The 17459-nt window shown below is 42.1% G+C and overlaps 1 protein-coding gene across 2 annotated transcripts; it reads left to right on the top strand.

Moving 5' to 3' along the window:
- The first annotated feature begins 3701 nt into the window (after window positions 1–3701).
- Window positions 3702–14813, top strand: LOC142572100 (putative bifunctional dTTP/UTP pyrophosphatase/methyltransferase protein). Of its 2 annotated transcripts, XM_075680962.1 has the most exons (6): window positions 3702–3920; window positions 4368–4505; window positions 5256–5359; window positions 10555–10616; window positions 12285–12381; window positions 14647–14813. In XM_075680962.1, the coding sequence occupies exons 1-6, from the start codon at window positions 3831–3833 to the stop codon at window positions 14795–14797; spliced, it is 642 nt and encodes a 213-aa protein (XP_075537077.1). In that variant the 5' UTR covers window positions 3702–3830; the 3' UTR covers window positions 14798–14813. The 2 variants fall into 2 exon arrangements, with proteins under 2 accessions (XP_075537077.1, XP_075537078.1); XM_075680963.1 differs by lacking the exon at window positions 10555–10616 and having other exon boundaries at window positions 12292–12381.
- Window positions 14814–17459: the final 2646 nt, after the last annotated feature.

Here is a 17459-nt window from a genome sequence, read left to right as displayed (position 1 = left end):
ACAGCGACAGAACGTAGACGCCGTTGGTTTATTAAAGCGATAACTTTACTTGTCCCCCAACTTTTCGGTTTGTATGTTTGTTTCTGCCTGGCCGTTTATGTGATCTTGATGGCGACCTTGACACGTGCGCACACGCATACACGCACGAACACGCACGCGCAGACACATATGTGAGGAAACTACATGCATTTCCGGTGATTGGTTTCGAACGCATTTCCCCCAGCACAAAGGCTCGATGCTCTAACAATTAGGCCACGGACACATGCCAAAAAAGGCGGAAGAAAACGACTTTACAAGTTTCCTTCGTGCAAGCCATTGCTTTGAGACCCTTGGCGTTTTAGACACGTCGCATAGCTAGCAACAAAAATTTGGAGTACGCTTAAGCTTCACCTCCCCCTCCCCTTCCACTTTTTTAAAGAAGGATCTTGGCAGGTCAGCTGTACCACTGCGGCACCCATTACACAAACGCTGGAGGCAATTTTTTTTTGCCAATAATGCCTTGTGCGGGGCAGTTCTAACTATCCAATTCTTCGATCAATGATTCAATCGCTATTAATCGGTCGATGTGGCATGAGCAAAAACAGGAAAGCAGGTATTGTCATACTGCTGGACGCATTTCCCCTAGGCACTGTGTATGACGGTCACCATCCTTTTCGACCAAGATTCTTGGCACAGCATTCTGTTTCATGAACCATCTGAGCGTGAAGCTACCCGCTCGCGAATTAGTGAAGGTTCACCCTGGCTTCTTTAGGTTACCAGCTCATTTTCATTTGTGTAGTTATGAAAGCTGTGTTATACCAAATACGCATGTATTTTGTCCACTTTTGTGGGTAAGTAGGTGCGAAACCATAAAATATATTGTTGTAGTGTCTGGTTTGTCAATGAGGCAGGGCCACTAATGTTCTGTGTTGCAGCTAGACTTATTTGATTTGAGTTCACATATCGTTAATCCTTTACCTGCCGAGTTATTTCTGAACAAGGAAACCCGTTTCTGCAGTTTCAATTTAATCTAAATGCTTGGAATCGGCGCAATAAATAAATGACCGAAACATACACATAGAATGATATATTTATTTGCAGAACACGCATAAAAATGTGTTTATTTCTAGTGAAAGTTGGTTTCACTACACCGCTTGCAGTTGGTTATTTTCAGCACCATTAAAGTAAACAAAAAGTGAACTTTCCAAACGCGGCTTCTGTGGCCTGTGAGAGCTGTGAGGAAATCGACTGTCACGTATTATAATCACATTTAGTCATGTCGGAAGGCCCTAGTATCAAATTCAATGTCACAAGGAGTGTCATTCCAAAGTCTTCACAGCGCGTATGCATTTCCTTCTTTTTATACATTTCTATGCCCGTTAAGATAACTATCGCTTTCGACTCCAAGTTTAGACTTCTTCAGAGCCTAAATAATTCCCACTGATTGCCACTTTTCGACAGTTTCTGTGCTCATAGCTCCCGCTACATGTTCTCACTGCACCTGCGAGTCCGATCGTTTTCATTGTCATGAGTGTCGTTTGCGCCATTTACAACCATATCTCAGTTGCAGCTATATACAGGGTGTCCCAACTATCATGCACCCAAGATCTAAATATATGCAAATGCTACGAAGCTGGACAGAACGAAGATAATGTTATTTGCCGCCGCTTGGAGATAGTCAGATTATTTCTTTTCATTCTGCCTAATTACATATTTGGTCTTAATTAATCAGTCAACTTCCCAAATATTATAATTAAGTAAAAAGTGTCAATGAGAAACTTGTAGAGCGACATGAAAAACTCCCGATACAGCTTTCTGTTCCTCAATACGTGCTACATAAAAGTTTTTCCGAGCTTGAAAGAAGCCAGCGAAAACACGCAAAGTGCCTCGAGCGGCGGAGCCGTTGACGCTGTCGCGTTAATATAGTTACAAGAAGTGAACACGCTTACTTTCTAGCTGACAATGAAGATAGAAGTTAGGGGACGTGTTCGTCCTCGAAACTCGCTGCGTGTTTCTTATCATATACTGTCGCGCTGCGGCGCTCTTCTACAAGGTCAAGCTTGTCGTGTCTTGTGATTCAACACGTCCTAATGTTGAATAAAGGTCCGTCTTTCTCTGCAAAGCCCTCCATGATGGCTGATCTATGAGTTCGTCACTGAAATATGCAGCGTGTGTCTTGTCGTATAATGCGCCATTTTGCCTTGCTGGCTCATGAAAGTTTCGGGTACACCTATTCCGACAGTGCGCAGGATAAGCATAATTGTTTTTTTTTTATATAAATAGATTACTGTGTAATTTCCTAGTTAAGTGACTTCATTTTGTATTTTTTTAATGATATTTGAGTGTGCTAATCAGCAGAAGGAATCAACGTGCGTCTTCGACTCCATTTGGTGTAACTACACGCACTCCCAACTGATAGGAGGAGCTACAGTCAAACGCCTTTATAGCGAAGTGTTTGCGGCCTCCAGAATCCTTCATTATACACATCACTTCATTGTAAAGATAGCGCACCGTACCACTCGCCATAGAGCAGGCTAAGCTTGTTCGTTAAAATCAAATATATATTTTTTAGCACGAATCCAAGAAATATTTAGTGAATTTTGTCGCTAAATTTCTTCTGCACGCTTAGCTCGACGGAATGTGCGACTGCAGCTTACGTTATGGTAACGAGGTACGCGGCATGCTCAGAGGCGAAATTCGGAAGTGGCTCAAGTATAGGCACAAGCTACAGCTGGGCAGAGTGTCGAATGCCCCTATATAGCCTACTTAGTGAAAATAATTGGCTAGTCTGCAGGCTCACTGCTGCCTTCATCGACCTTCACCTGTATCACGACCTTGATATAGCCTCGGCGATGTTTCCGAGCAGATCATCATGAGGGTTAAATGGAGAGGGGGCGGGGCGGAAGGGCTACCGTAACTACTGCGGTGTCCGGAGCCAGGGTCCGGAATCTCCCGCACATTGGCGTTTCATAGGTGCAACCCCGTTCTGTGGCGGTTACGAAGGAAAATGGCGTCGTCGCTACGAGCGTTTGTTGTAAAAGAATAAATCAGCCTTCTGGGACGTCTACATTCATTCTTTCAGCAGGAAAATTTCGTTGTAGAGGCCTTTGCTCTACAGGTGCTCGCAATACACATGGTAGATATGAATTCGGCCGGGTCCTTCGTTTTACAGGTAATTTCACTGTGGAGGCGTTCCACTGTATACATCCTGATCGAGATTGCTGAATAGGACGTATGAACAGTGTATTAGTTAAAGAGAGATTAGCTAGTTTTACATGGCCTTCGAGATCATGGCGTTCCGCTGTTGCAACCATCGCTACTAGATAGTTGAAACAGAGCATGCTGCGACGTCGCTACCGGTTCTAAAACAAGCAAAACGTAAGTTTCGGACAAATCCGTTGCTAAGTGAAAGCCAATTCCCTAACATTCATTGATGCCAGTACCAGGGCACATGGTATCTCTCTCTCTCTGCCTCTCTCTCGCAGCAATCTCGAAGTCCATGCTTTTTCTGTACTAAAGCATAGGCAAGGCAGGTGCCGGAAGGAAAGGTGATAATATATGTTGCGATAGATTGATCGCAATAAACGTTTTGAGAACAAAAACTACAACAACATAGAACAGCAGAAATGCATTTTGAAGGCATTACCTATGCATTACCCCTTCTTTCTTTTAAACATTCATTTTTGTTGGCGCGCATCTAGTCAATCCAATCCACTAGCAAGTTTACCAATGAGTTTTGGCGTTAGTTTCATCATTGGATGTTTTTCTAAAACGCGAAGTTCATCCGGTTCTGTGCCTATAGCTTGCATTTGTTACTTTTGTGAAGTATTAATACGCTAAAGTAATACACAATGCTTGAGCCGCTACTTTGCGCTCTAGACAAGAAGAGAATCGTTCTTGCCAGTGCATCACCACGACGAAAAGAGATACTCAACATGCTGGTCAGTTCCGCGCGCAATACGATGCTTTTAAGCAATACGGGTGTCGCACGGTGCACTTTCGATCGCGCTCAGCCTGATTGGGATTGAATTTTTCCGTCGTGATTGGCTCCTTTGTGCAGACTACGGGAGCGAGCCACTCGCGGTCGGGAATTTCGATCCGTATCGGGCTCGATCGCGATTGAAAGTGGCCGTGTGACACCGGTAACAGATACGTCTATGTTTGCTCGTACTTGACTGATACATACTGAATGCAACATGTGTACCGATGTCGACACCTGAACTGCTAAAGATGTTCTAGTGGAGGAGTGCAGTAATGATTTCTATTATGTGAATTATCTCAAGCTCCTCGGACGCTTGCTTTATTATTAGTGTGGTTTTGGTCAGTTATATTCTGGGACATTGTTTCTTAAATTTGGTGGTGTACTAACGACACAGATGCTGTTATAGGGCTTTCGTTACGATGTCGTGGCTTCCAGCTTCGAGGAGAATCTCGACAAGCATGCATTTACCACTCCGGCCGAATATTGCGTGCGAACGGCTGAAGGCAAAGCAAGAGATGTCGCCAGAGTCCTTCAACAAAAGAATGTAAGTGTTTTGTTTTCCTTTAGATGTTTTACAAGGACGGAAGTGTTGTACTTGAACTTAACGCAGAATACCATAATGCTTTATAAGCTGGGGCTCGTGTCGTCATAAACTCCCTTTAGTGTTTTGTCTTTTTCTTCCACCGTAAGCTATAACTTGTCGCCCGCGTAAGAGAAATAAACTGTGCGCATTTTAGACAAAGGAAATATGTTTGCTTTTCTTTGGCAATTTATGTTGCTTAAAAACGGAGTCAACTGCTGTAATGTGCAAATTATGTATTTTGTCCGATAAGCCACTTCTTGAGCTTTGTTTGTGCATTTAGATTGTGTAGGCAAGTGATATGTCTTAATTATGATCGTGATAAGAATGGCTGGATATATGTTACTCTGCCAAGCATAAAACATCTTTTTCCGCTGTAGAGTTATATACATACTTCTAAAGTGTTATGGGTTCATGCTGATAAATTTATTGAACATTAATGATATCCTCATTATGTAAATGCACTCAACTTTCGTAGAATAAACACTAATGGAATATGCAGAACTGGTTGAAATTATGTTTGAAATTATCACGTTTGAATGGTATAAAAAGCAGGTGTGCCTACTGCGCCTCAACAGGCTTGAATTCAAAGGAAAGTTCAAATTGACTGCTATTACGTTTTCAAATGTTGGCTTTACCAAGAATGCACAATTGCTGAGGGAAATGCTTATTATTGTTGCCTTGTAATCACAAAAATATTTTTTTTCTCTGAAGGAAGCAGTTGATTTGGTGATTGGTGCTGACACAATTGTTGTGAAAGGCAACAGTCTGTATGAGAAGCCCAAGGACAGCAGTGACGCAGAACGTATGCTTAATGAGTAAGTTGGCATTACTTATAGTCTGTTAAGGTGGTGGAGGATTGTGCAGCTTTTGACAAAGGACTGTTTGTGTGTTCAACATCTACAGGTGATGAAGTACTGAGCAGGTTTGAAGAAACAATCGTTAATTAAACTTATAAATATTAATTTGGTTCCATTTCAATTCATTGAACAATTCATAACAATTCATTGCGAGCAGCCCCATTGCTTCTGCATGCATCCTGTGGTTCTCAATTTTGGTCCTTGTCTTTAGTGGTGCTGCTCACAATGGAGGGGGGGGCACAATCAGTAAATTGGCAGTAAACATGACACTGGAGACCTTTGTTAATATCAGACTTGTATACGTTGCAGAAAAAAAGTAAATAATTGCAATTACAATTTATTCAAAAGTGTAATTATTACAATTAACAATTACTCTTCAAGGGGTGTACGGTAGCGCAATTAAAAGACGGGACAAAAGAAGACACACAGGGACACACACAGCGCTAACTTCCAACAGTGTTTATTATCGAAAATCAGGTCGTACTTATACATTCAGCCAACATGAGTCACAGCCACGTGAACAGATAAACAATCAATCAGAGCGAAACTTTTTTGTAAGTGATATGTTAAGCCATGCGCAAAAATTTTAGTTCTTTTTCAGAGAGAGCCAATGACGATTTGTTGATACATGAATCCCCTAGGGCATCAATCTGCTCGGCTTCTAATATAATGGCGTTTTTCACTGGTCGATCTGGAGCGGCCGCCGAAATCCTCGAGCGAGCGCTCGGGTTTCACAAATCCGAATCGGCCAGCGGAGCGCAAAAACGCTCCGCGGCGGATCACACAGGAAGTCTGCGTACACGTCGCACGAACCGGTTCTGAAAACCATGCCCTACTTCCGTTCTGTACGTTTCCACGGCAACCAAACTCGCCGTCCCCCGTGTGTAACTTGACCGTGGCAGTCGCATAGTCCGTCATTTCCATGTCGAGCCTGCAAGGATTGTGCATGGACAACGTGCATAGAAGTCTTCGTACAGCACCTGCGTCACTTCGTAATCGCTGTCGTCCGCGCTCTCATCGCTAAACGCGAGCGCTGCAGCAGCACCGAACGCAGCCATTTTGCGAAGCAACACAATGTTGTGCGTACAACCGGGTACCGATTTCGCTTGAAAACGGAAGTGACGCGCGCTATTTCCGCCCGAATCCGCGCCTCGGCGGCGGAGCAAGTGAGAGCGATCCGGCGCGGAGCGAGTTGATCCGAAACGACCAGTGGAACGCGCGAACCCGCTCCAGATCGACCAGTGAAATTCGGATTCGTTGCCACGGAGCAAGAAATTCTGCTCCGAATCGACCAGTGAAAAACGCCATAAGTCGAGTCAGTTCGAAAGAAAGGGGACGCCAAAGACTTGAAAAATTATAGACCGATCAGCTTACTGTCCGTTGCCTACAAAGTATTTACTAAGGTAATTGCAAATAGAATCAGGAACACCTTAGACTTCTCTCAACCAAAGGACCAGGCAGGATTCCGTAAAGGCTACTCAACAATAGACCATATTCATACTATCAATCAGGTGATAGAAAAATGTGCGGAATATAACCAACCCTTATATATAGCTTTCATTGATTACGAGAAAGCATTTGATTCAGTCGAAACCTCAGCAGTCAGGGAGGCATTGCGGAATCAGGGTGTAGACGAGCCGTATGTAAAAATACTGAAAGATATCTATAGCGGCTCCACAGCCACCGTAGTCCTCCATAAAGAAAGCAACAAAATCCCAATAAAGAAAGGCGTCAGGCAGGGAGATACGATATCTCGAATGCTATTCACAGCGTGTTTACAGGAGGTATTCAGAGACCTGGATTGGGAAGAATTGGAGATAAGAGTTAATGGAGAATACCTTAGTAACTTGCGATTCGCTGATGATATTGCCTTGCTTAGTAACTCAGGAGACCAAATGCAATGCATACTCACTGACCTGGAGAGTCAAAGCAGAAGGGTGGGTCTAAAAATTAATCTGCAGAAAACTAAAGTAATGTTTAACAGTCTCGGAAGAGAACAGCAGTTTACGATAGGTAGTGAGGCATTGGAAGTGGTGAGAGAATACATCTACGTAGGACAGGTAGTGACTGCGGATCCGGATCATGAGACTGAAATAATCAGAAGAATAAGAATGGGCTGGGGTGCGTTTGGCAGGCATTCTCAGATCATGAACAGCAGGTTGCCATTATCCCTCAAGAGAAAAGTTTATAACAGCTGTGTCTTACCAGTACTCACGTACGGAGCGGAAACCTGGAGGCTTACGAAAAGGGTTCTACTTAAATTGAGGACGACGCAGCGAGCTATGGAAAGAATGATAGGTGTAACGTTAAGGGATAAGAAAAGAGCAGATTGGGTAAGGGAACAAACGCAAGTTAATGATATCTTAGTTGAAATCAAGAAAAAGAAATGGGGGGGCGTGGGCAGGACACGTAATGAGGAGGGAATATAACCGATGGTCATTGAGAGTTACGGAATGTATTCGAAGGGAAGGGAAGCGTAGCAGAGGGGGCAGAAAGTTAGGTGGCTGGATGAGATTAAGAAGTTTGCAGGGACAACATGGCCACAATTAGTACATGACCGGGGTAGATGGAGAAGTATGGGAGAGGCCTTTGCCCTGCAATGGGCTTAACCAGGCTGATGATGATGATGATGATGATGATCATCATCATCATCATCATCATCATGATGAGTTCGCACTTATTTCTACCAGTAATGGTGGTTGATTCGAAGAGAGAGGAGCACTTATATTGCGCACAATGAAGGGAGAGAAACCCATCTGATACAACTTTAGTGACTTTATTTTTGTGTTCGCGCAGTCTATCGTTAATGCATCTGCCCGACTGTCCGACGTAATACTTCCCACATGGTAAGGGTACACAATATATAATTGATGTCTTACAATCTCTAAACTTCTTCCTGTGTTTAACTTGGCAGCTAGGAGCGCTTTCTTTCTTTTCTGGTCTTGTTTTCCTGCACAAGCTGATTAGTTTGTTAGGTGCAGAAAAAACCACATCAGTGTTACCTCGGCGGGCAATTTTCTTTAAGTTGTGCGACAACCATTCAATAAGCTTGTGCAGGAAAACAAGACCAGAAAAGAAAGAGAGTGGTCCTAGCTGCCAAGTTAAACACAGGAAGAAGTTTAGAGATTGTAAGAGATCAATTATATATTGTATACCCTTATCATGTGGGAAGTATTACGTCGGACAGTCTGGCAGGAGCATAAACGATAGACTGCACGGAAACAAGAATAAAGTCTACAAAGTTGTATCAGATGGGTTTCTCTCCGTTCATTGTAAGCAACATAAGTGCTCCCCTCTCTTCAAATCAACGACCATTACTGGTAGAAATAAGTGCGAACTCACTAGACTTATATTAGAAGCCGAGCAGATTGATGCCCTAGGGGATTCATGTATCAACAAACTGTCACTGGCTCTCTCTGAAAAAGAACAGAAATTTTTGCGCATGGCTTAACATATCGCTTACAAAAATGTTTCACTCTGATTGATTGTTTATCTGTTCACGTGGCTGTGACTCATGTTGGCTGAGTGTATAAGTTCGACCTGGTTTTCAATAATAAACATTGTTGGAAGTTAGCGCTGTGCGTGTCCCTGTGTGTCTTCTTTTGTTCCGTCTTTTAATCGCGATACTGTACACCCCTTGAAGATGCATTACCAACAAGCCACATTGCAAACCTCGTTAACAATTACTGCCTCAGGAGAGTAATTGAGCAATTACTAGAATGCAATAAATTACTTTTACATTACTTTCAGTGTGTCCTCTGCTGCCCTTTACACATTGTTTATCTTCACTGACAATCATTCTTCAAAATTTTAATCAGTCTCCTTCCCTTCTTTTTTTTTTGTAAAGGCACCAGCAGCGACACTTAAAACTTGCTGAATGTGTGCGCTGGAGTTAAAGGCGGCATTGTATCATACAAATACCATGCATACAAGATTGTTGTCGCACAGTGGCACTATGCTTGTCTCTTTGTCTTCTGTGAAGCTCAGTGAGATCATTGTTGCTGGGGCTCGAAGGAGGTGCTTCCAGTGGGTCCAGTGACAAGCTGAAAACATTTACTATAGTTGATTACCTAGCATAAATGTCGGATGTAGTCATTGCTCTCAAACCATAGCAGTGCTGGTTCAAATTGTTGGCTAAGATCTGGTGAAGTGTTAATACCGGGAAACAAGTACTATGCACTTAGTATAGCATGTCTGAACATGCGCTTCCACGAGGCAGCTGCACAGCATGACCGCAGGTGTTCTGTGCTATAGTTCCTACCAAATGCAAGTGCTCAAAGCTGCATACCCTGTTACAGCTTGTCTCATCAATAAAGGAACTGGTTAGATGTAATTGGTTACTGAAAAGAGTAATTGCATTACAGTTAGTGTTACTGAGTAAGTTAGTAATAGATCAATTACAAGACTACCAACAAATGTAATTGGTTACAAGTACTTAGTCACATGTAATTTGTTATGCACAAGCGTTGTTGAGATCTCACATAAAACTTGTTAATATCCTATAAAAATGTATTAATGTGTTCAGAATTCAGCTTTGTTCAAGGTTCTCATTGTTATCTAGTTACTGACAGAAGTAGTCGGCAGTTGCCAAAGGAATTCTCACTGCCATGGTTCTTACCAAGCCATTACAATATTTTCTGCAATACAAAGAGCTCATGTTCATGATTTTTTGAAAAATAAACAATACATCAGGATGAATTGCAAAAAAAAAAAATACTTGGTGACTATTGATGATAAAGCACATAGTGATTTTCTGTGTAGGAATTTCATGTACAACTTAAATATGTAAAAATTTCCTATGTGCCAGCTTTATATTTGTTGCTTGGTCATGGTGATGTAAGGCATGAAATTGAAACATGAAATTGGTACATAGCTAGGGCTGAAGCAATGACAAATTTGACAGTACAGGAGTTGTTTGAGAAGTGACATTAAAATTCTTTTGCCTTACTGTGGAGCACAGATGTGGCTGGCAGAGAAAGGTTGACAGATCGTAGGTGAGAAACCTAGTGCAGGATTATGTCATTAATCCATTTAATGCAAGTATGTAAATGCCACATCTTGGCAAGTTTGGTGAAAAATTGTCAGCTTTTGTTGCTTGTTTACTCTTTGTAGCCACTGTGTAACTCAGTGTTTGTATTCTTTTCTTGCCCAAGGCTCAGTGGAGAAGTGCACAGTGTTCAAACAGGTGTGGCACTTATTTATCGGTGCAACGATGGTAAGTCATTGTCACAACTCAACGTAGCTATTACTGTGTGCAGGAAAGCGCGTACAAAATTCAAGCTATCTAATAAAGTTCATCCAGGAGAAAAAAGTTTACTGTGACTCTTCTGGTGCATACCCAGATTCATGTGGTATGAGAATTTGGAGATCTCGATTATGGCATCCCTCATAACCCACTGTTCAGTTTTGGGATGTTAAACCCCACAGTTGAACCTTTTTTTAATGTGAGCTCTTCACAAGGATTGAAATGAGGCTTTCTTAGTGAAGTGCAAATTTCTTTACTACAAGCACATAGTTATAATTACCAGACAGAATTGGAACTTCTATGATTTCTTGAAACATGACTGCACTGAAGGATGCTACCATGGTGCATTTTTTTTTTGCACCACAGCTGGAATGAAAGTACAGAGTCACCTAACAAATCTGAAGTTAAATGCTGTATATGTTTCTGCATGTTGTGCAGTGAGATAGCTTACCCTGTGCTTATGATGTAGTGCACAGGCAAATTGTTTGTTTTGGACAACATGGGAATAAGTTTTATTTGGGTAGCACACAAAAACCAGTGACGAAGGTGAGACAGGGATACACTTAATGCTATGTGTGACCTTGTTTATTCTTTGTCCTTTTTTTTGTGTGTAGAACAAATAGAACAAATGTTTTTTGTTCTGGTTTTAGTTTCGTTTCACTGAAAAAAAGTTTAGTTTCAGTTCTGCTCTGGAATGAAAAGAAGAAATGATCTGTAACAGTTCTAACGGCTTTTGTTTTCATGCAAAAATTTTCGAAGCAAAGTAACAATAAGAACAATATTACTTTTTCTCAGTAAGTTAATTATGAGTTCTGAGATCATGCTCAGTGCCTTGAATTGAAGCACTGAACATAATGTCAAAGGCAGCATGTCATCGAGTACACTCGCCGAAATGTGAGACCACTGTTCCGATAAAAAAAACTTAAACGAACATAAATGAGTGATAAAACTTCGGTAACAAAGCGTTGTACCCGTAGAAAAATGAAACAATAAGCTCTTCTGTGTGCATGCCCTGGGTTTTGCTATGACGCCGATCTGCTATTGCACCGAATGACAGGCTTAGATTAATGGAGTGCTCGACCGGCTATCGCTTGCACTGTCCCTGCCTGAAATGCGCGCCAACACTGATGTTGCCTGATGTTTTGGATTGCTAACTTTCCCCTTGAACCGACAAGTGATAAAAGATATTTCGGTTTCGCTCTGAAACAAAATAATAAATGATGTTTTGGTTACATTTTGTGTCAGTCAAAAATGTTTCGTTTTCGTTCTGTTCTGACGCACTGTGTGTGTGTTATTCACATCGAATCACTCATTACCAACACCCCCAAACCTATGCTTTAGGAATAAGAACCATTTGGACTGGTCAGGCAAATGCTACATATGACTGAATCACCCAACTTATGCAGCAGGATGAACTACTGAATTAAAAATTACTGAGAGGGATCTTTAATCGCAAATTTCTTGACCACTGCACACATTAAGTCGTCCGTCTCAGGGAAACCTATTGTGTTTTTCAGACTTCTCATGTTTTCTAGAACTAGATTTCTTGTGTCTTTTGCCATATGTCCGTAGTGACTATTTTTCTGCTTAAGATTTCAGATGTATGACATGTCTGTAGTGACTATTTTTCTGCTTAAGATTTCAGATGTATGACCTTTCATGAAACAACTGAAGTTTTCATGGCTCCTATGTCACAGGAAATTATCAAAGCCTACGTACGTACGGGAGAGCCACTGTGAGTATTTTGGTTGGGCTATATTCTTGTTTTTGATCCTTGATTGTTATATCCTTGTTTAGGCACCCACTGCATCATGCCTTGCATATTCTCACATGTACAATATCTTTTACAATGGTGCAGCTATTATAATGAGATCAAGAGTCAGCAAAATGCACAGCTTATTCAGACTCACTTAAAAAGAATATATTACAGCTTAGGGCTCACTCGGACTCAGTTGGGCTCATGAACATCAGACCGAGCCAGGTCTGACTGAGGCTCACCAAAATCTGACCTCACTGAAGTAACTTGAACTCACTTACCTAAACCAGACGCAGGTGGGCTCACTCAGAATTGCACAATTATGAACTGATACTTGCTTAGATTTGTGAAATCACAAACTTACTCAGGCTTACAGGCCCACAGACTCAACCCTGTATTATTCAATGATCCTCACTCAACTCCACCGAATCTGAGCACAGTGGCACCCCTCAACTAAAAAAGACGGTATACTTTTCAAGAATTGCTCTCGAGTGTCAAAGACGGGCAGTGACAATTTCTATTGAGGAGCGGTGCTGGCATCCACATTGTTGAGTCGAGGTGGATTGCTGAGTGAAGGAACATTTTAGAATATTAGGATCAGACCAAATTTTCAAGTTTTTATCTCACACAAACTTGGAACCACCGGTGACGGTCTGGGTATTCGCTTAATTAAGGTTCGTATCTATATGTAATGTCATCAGAGTCGGCAGGTTTCATTGGTCTGCTGACTGTGCAAGAGATCTGAGTGTGCATATGAGCCCACTATTACCAGGAAGTTCAGACAGTGCATGCACTGGAACAAAATAATGTGTAGCAGTAATGTTTTCTGAGGGTTTTAGGGAAAGGTCTTAGTGCATCGAAGTTCATACTTAGTTTATTCTGTTACCTGGTTTCTGGCAAGTTTCGTTGAATTGGCAGAAGTGATTTTTCCACATTCTCATTCTGGTTCCTTTATATGTCATTCATGGATGTCGAGAGTCAAATTGACTTGATATTACCTGTGTTTTAAACTTGCACATATTCGCTCAGTCTCACACAAGCTCCGGTTCACTGGGATTCACTCAAGACTAGCTAGCAGGACGAAATGGTACTCACTTAGAGGGGCCCCACATCGGCTCAGTGAGGCTCATTTGGACCCAAATTAACAGCTGGTTTTGTGTCTGTGTGAGTTTGAGTGAATCTACTCATCAATGAGTTTGCTGATATATGCTTAGACTTGAAATGCCACGATGGTGTAAGATACATATTTTTATGTACAGAAACAGCGCAACAACTGCTGGTGTGAGTGCTTGTGTATAACATTTCTTCAAGCTTCCCTTAAACGAACCAATAATCCACAGCACCACATAATGAAAAAGGCACAGCTGGTTTATTTCATGTTTCTTGAACATGTTTCTCAGAGATGTCGGCAGATGTGAGTGATGTACAGTCAGCTTGGCTGCAAAACAACTAAACCAAGTGGATGCAACATCACGCTCCACTCAACACTACAGTGGAACATGGCAGTGGAACACAGCAGCAGATGGGCAGCATTCTACCCACCGTAGTTTTACGATCTGCTACTGGCCTGGGCATTGTGTGCACACCCACTTGCATTCCCACTGAGCGGTGTGCAATTTCTTACAAAACACCAGTACAGCACATATTTCTCATAGAAAAGCATTTCTGCTTCTTATGGGACAGACCTGTGGTATGATTGGAAAATTACGTCATGGTGTAGGGCTCCTTGAGCGGAAAGAGGGTCCATGCGTCTCTCTGTTTACATTATGTGTGAGAGCAGTGTTCTGGGGAAACATTACTATGTTAATGGACTTGGTGGCGGCAGCTGAAATACATATTTTACAGCCGCACTCCTATGTAAACATTGAGAGGCCATGGCATATTCACTTCACAATTTCGAACCAGGAAACATTATCAGTCCTTCCTGCAAGGCATGCTGTCCACACCTAGAGTTTTTTTACACCATGATCAAGAAAGTGGTGGGGAGGGGGGCACATGTTTCCTTTGTCCTTGGCATTGATAATAAAATGCATTGTGTCTTTATCCAGAAGACATAAGAGATCTAATGTCGTTTTCTGTTTCTTATTTTGTCACATTGAAGGAGCGAACAGAACGCAAAATTAAGTGCCACTTGCAGTTGGTTCAATATGCCTATGCTTTCGAAATCTCAAAAACAACAGTGTTTTGAAAATTTTAGGTGCCATACTTATGGTACAGAACAAGCTTGATTTTGACTTCATGCAGTGATAAAGCTGGAGCCTACGCAATCCAAGGGAAAGGAGGAAGTCTGGTGGAGAAGATTGTTGGTGATTTCTACAATGTTATGGGATTCCCTCTACACAGGTTCTGCAAGGAGCTTGGTGACCTTTATGCAAAACTTGGCAATGTAAAATAAAGTTATAGCACTTCAACCAGAGCAAAATGTGCACATATATATGAAGGATGGGGCGGTGGGGTTAAAGGGCGTGTGCACCCATCATTTCAGTGCTGGCAGTGTAAAGCCAGAAAAGGGCTGTTTATCACGTTTATGTAAGATATTTCTCTTGTGGATTTCATTTGCGATTTAGAAAAGTTGGCATCTGGGTGTGGCACATGCATCAATGCAGTCTTACTCTGGAAGCAATCTTGCTCAGTTGCACTGTGAAGCATTGGCTATATTAGCTGCCTGACATTGCATTTTAAGAGTACCTGATGACGTGTATGCATCTGCTGAGAAGAAGGCAGGTAATGAAGAGTATCAACTGCTCTTAAAAGTGGGTGTCAAGGCTATATTAGCTGCCTGACGTTGCATGCATCTGCTGAGAAGGCAGGTAATGAAGAGTGTCAACTGCACTTAAAAGTGCATGTCAAGGCTATATTAGCTGCCTGACGTTGCATTTTAGCAGTACCTGATGACGTGTATGCATCTGCTGAGAAGAAGGCAGGTAATGAAGAGTATCAACTGCTCTTAAAAGTGGGTGTCAAGGCTGTATTAGCTGCCTGACGGTGCATTTTAGCAGTACCTGATGACGTGTATGCATCTGCTGAGAAGAAGGCAGGTAATGAAGAGTATCAACTGCTCTTAAAAGTGGGTGTCAAGTGAAATAAATTGCAGTATCTTACAGGGACCCTAAATTGAATGATTTGTGCTGTTTGTAAATTGCCCTTCTACTATATTGTTACGTATAGCTGATGCCGCCCTTACCTTCAACAAAGCCACCCTTACCTTCAGAAGAGGCTTGGTGCACCAGAAAATATGTAAAAATGAGATTGGTGGCACCACCGCCTTGAAGTACCTGCACCAGCTCGCTGTGACTGAAATCCTCACCGCGTCTTCTCAGGCCTAGTTGTATTCTTTATCGGTAAGGGTAGCCTTCTATAAATATAGACGGATTTAGCTAGTTTTAAAAGCTTTTACTGAGCTTTCAGTGCCTAAATACAAAAAAGATACTTTGAAATGATCTAAATAGTGAGTGACATACCAGCTTATGGGTTTCGGCATGAAAAATGAATGATGGAACGCTCGCTTTCTTTTTGTATTTTAATAAATCGATCATGGCGAAATTAAGAAAAATAAAATTTTAAAGGAGTAATTTATGGGCCTATTGAATTTGAAGGGAATATGTTGTATGTTGGCTATAAGAGAAGTTCGTGATAATTTTGCACTTGAAACATACCTTGATAGTCCCAAAAAGGCAGGATCAACGTACACTATAATGTTTGCCACAACCATTATCGAGGTCTGCTTAACTCTTTCCGTACCATGGGGAAAAATAGGTGGTTTTTGCACGTTACGCCCAGGCACGTACCCAAGGGCTCGCCCCCCCCCCCCAAGGGCTCGATTGTCTATGAAAATATTTATGGATCAACATTTTTTTATTTAAAGGGACACTAAAGGTTACTATGAAGTCAACGTGGACTGTTGAAATACCATCCCAGAAACCTCGAAACACTAGCTTCGTGCCAAGGAGAGACTTGTTTTAAGACAAAATGCGTTCTGAAGCGTCCGCGTACTTCTAGCGCAGTTCAAATCGCCCGCCCTCCGATCGAGGAGTACTGACATCATGGTCTCATAGTGACGTTGCGCCGTCTGTGAGTAAAACGGCGTCCGCAGACGGCGCTACGGATTTTCTGCGCAAAACGCAAACGCGCGGCCAGAAACAGAGCCAAGACAGAGCCGACAGCAGAGCGAAAGCGGGAGTATGGTGGCTAGCGGAAGGAGAAACGCGCGACCATAAGCTGGCACTTCATTCTATGACGCAAACTTCGACGCTCGTCGCAATGGACCCTGACAACGACAGATTGGCTCGCGATGCTGGGCTCAACTTCAGCGATTTGAGCACTGACGAGCGCAACCTGCTGCTGAGGGCTCGCACTGCCGGCGTCGTTGCGTACTACGTGCGCGGCGCAGAGTCGAGCGAAAACGAAACCTTTTGACCACCAATACTACTGAAGGGTAACGTCAAAATGTTATTTTTTCTTAGAATCGAATAGACGTAGTCAAGTAGCATTTTATTCCATCTTATAATCGAATGAAATGATATTTTTAATACGAGTAGTTGAGTATTAGTAACACAAATTATGAGGAGTGCTTTCGTCATCGGGCTAGTACCGGAATGTCGCTGGGGGGTCTCAAATAGTGTCACGCATTTACCTCAATTTCTCGGTTACTAAAGCTCTGTTCGTGATTATATTGACGCCTTAGACGTTCTAGAACATTGCTCTACCACTTTAACTTGACTTTCTGGTAACCTTTAGTGTCCCTTTAACTAGGAAGTAGAGAAAACGCCGCCGGAAGTGGAGAAAAATTTCGTGTGTACTGAATGACGCTTAAACAGTTATTCGAGCCGCCTGACGTAGCCTCTTCTCTGCTGTGCTTATATATATATATATATATATATATATATATATATATATATATATATATATATATATATATATATATATATATATATATATATATATATATTTCTAACCTTCCGCGGTAGGCGCAGTACGTTTAGACTCCCAGCGTCGTGTGCCCTACGCGGTTGTACGGGACTGACGGCCACGCATCGTTACGTAACTTCCCAAATAAA

The sequence above is a fragment of the Dermacentor variabilis genome, chromosome 2, assembly GCF_050947875.1.
Source record: "Dermacentor variabilis isolate Ectoservices chromosome 2, ASM5094787v1, whole genome shotgun sequence".
In the NCBI taxonomy this organism is placed as follows: Eukaryota; Metazoa; Arthropoda; class Arachnida; order Ixodida; family Ixodidae; genus Dermacentor; species Dermacentor variabilis.
The sequence above is the reverse complement of the archived record's forward strand: the minus strand, read 5'-3'. Positions and strand labels throughout refer to the sequence as shown.

What these genes read in the sequence shown, in the direction of transcription:
- LOC142572100 (XM_075680962.1), top strand. Translation starts at nt 3,831, where the DNA reads ATGCTTGAGCCGCTACTTTGCGCTCTAGACAAGAAGAGAATCGTTCTT. An exon ending in AAGAGATACTCAACATGCTG is followed by an intron (nt 3,921 to 4,367) that starts GTCAGTTCCGCG and finishes ATGCTGTTATAG; the next exon opens with GGCTTTCGTTACGATGTCGT. An exon ending in GCAGAACGTATGCTTAATGA is followed by an intron (nt 5,360 to 10,554) that starts GTAAGTTGGCAT and finishes TTCTTGCCCAAG; the next exon opens with GCTCAGTGGAGAAGTGCACA.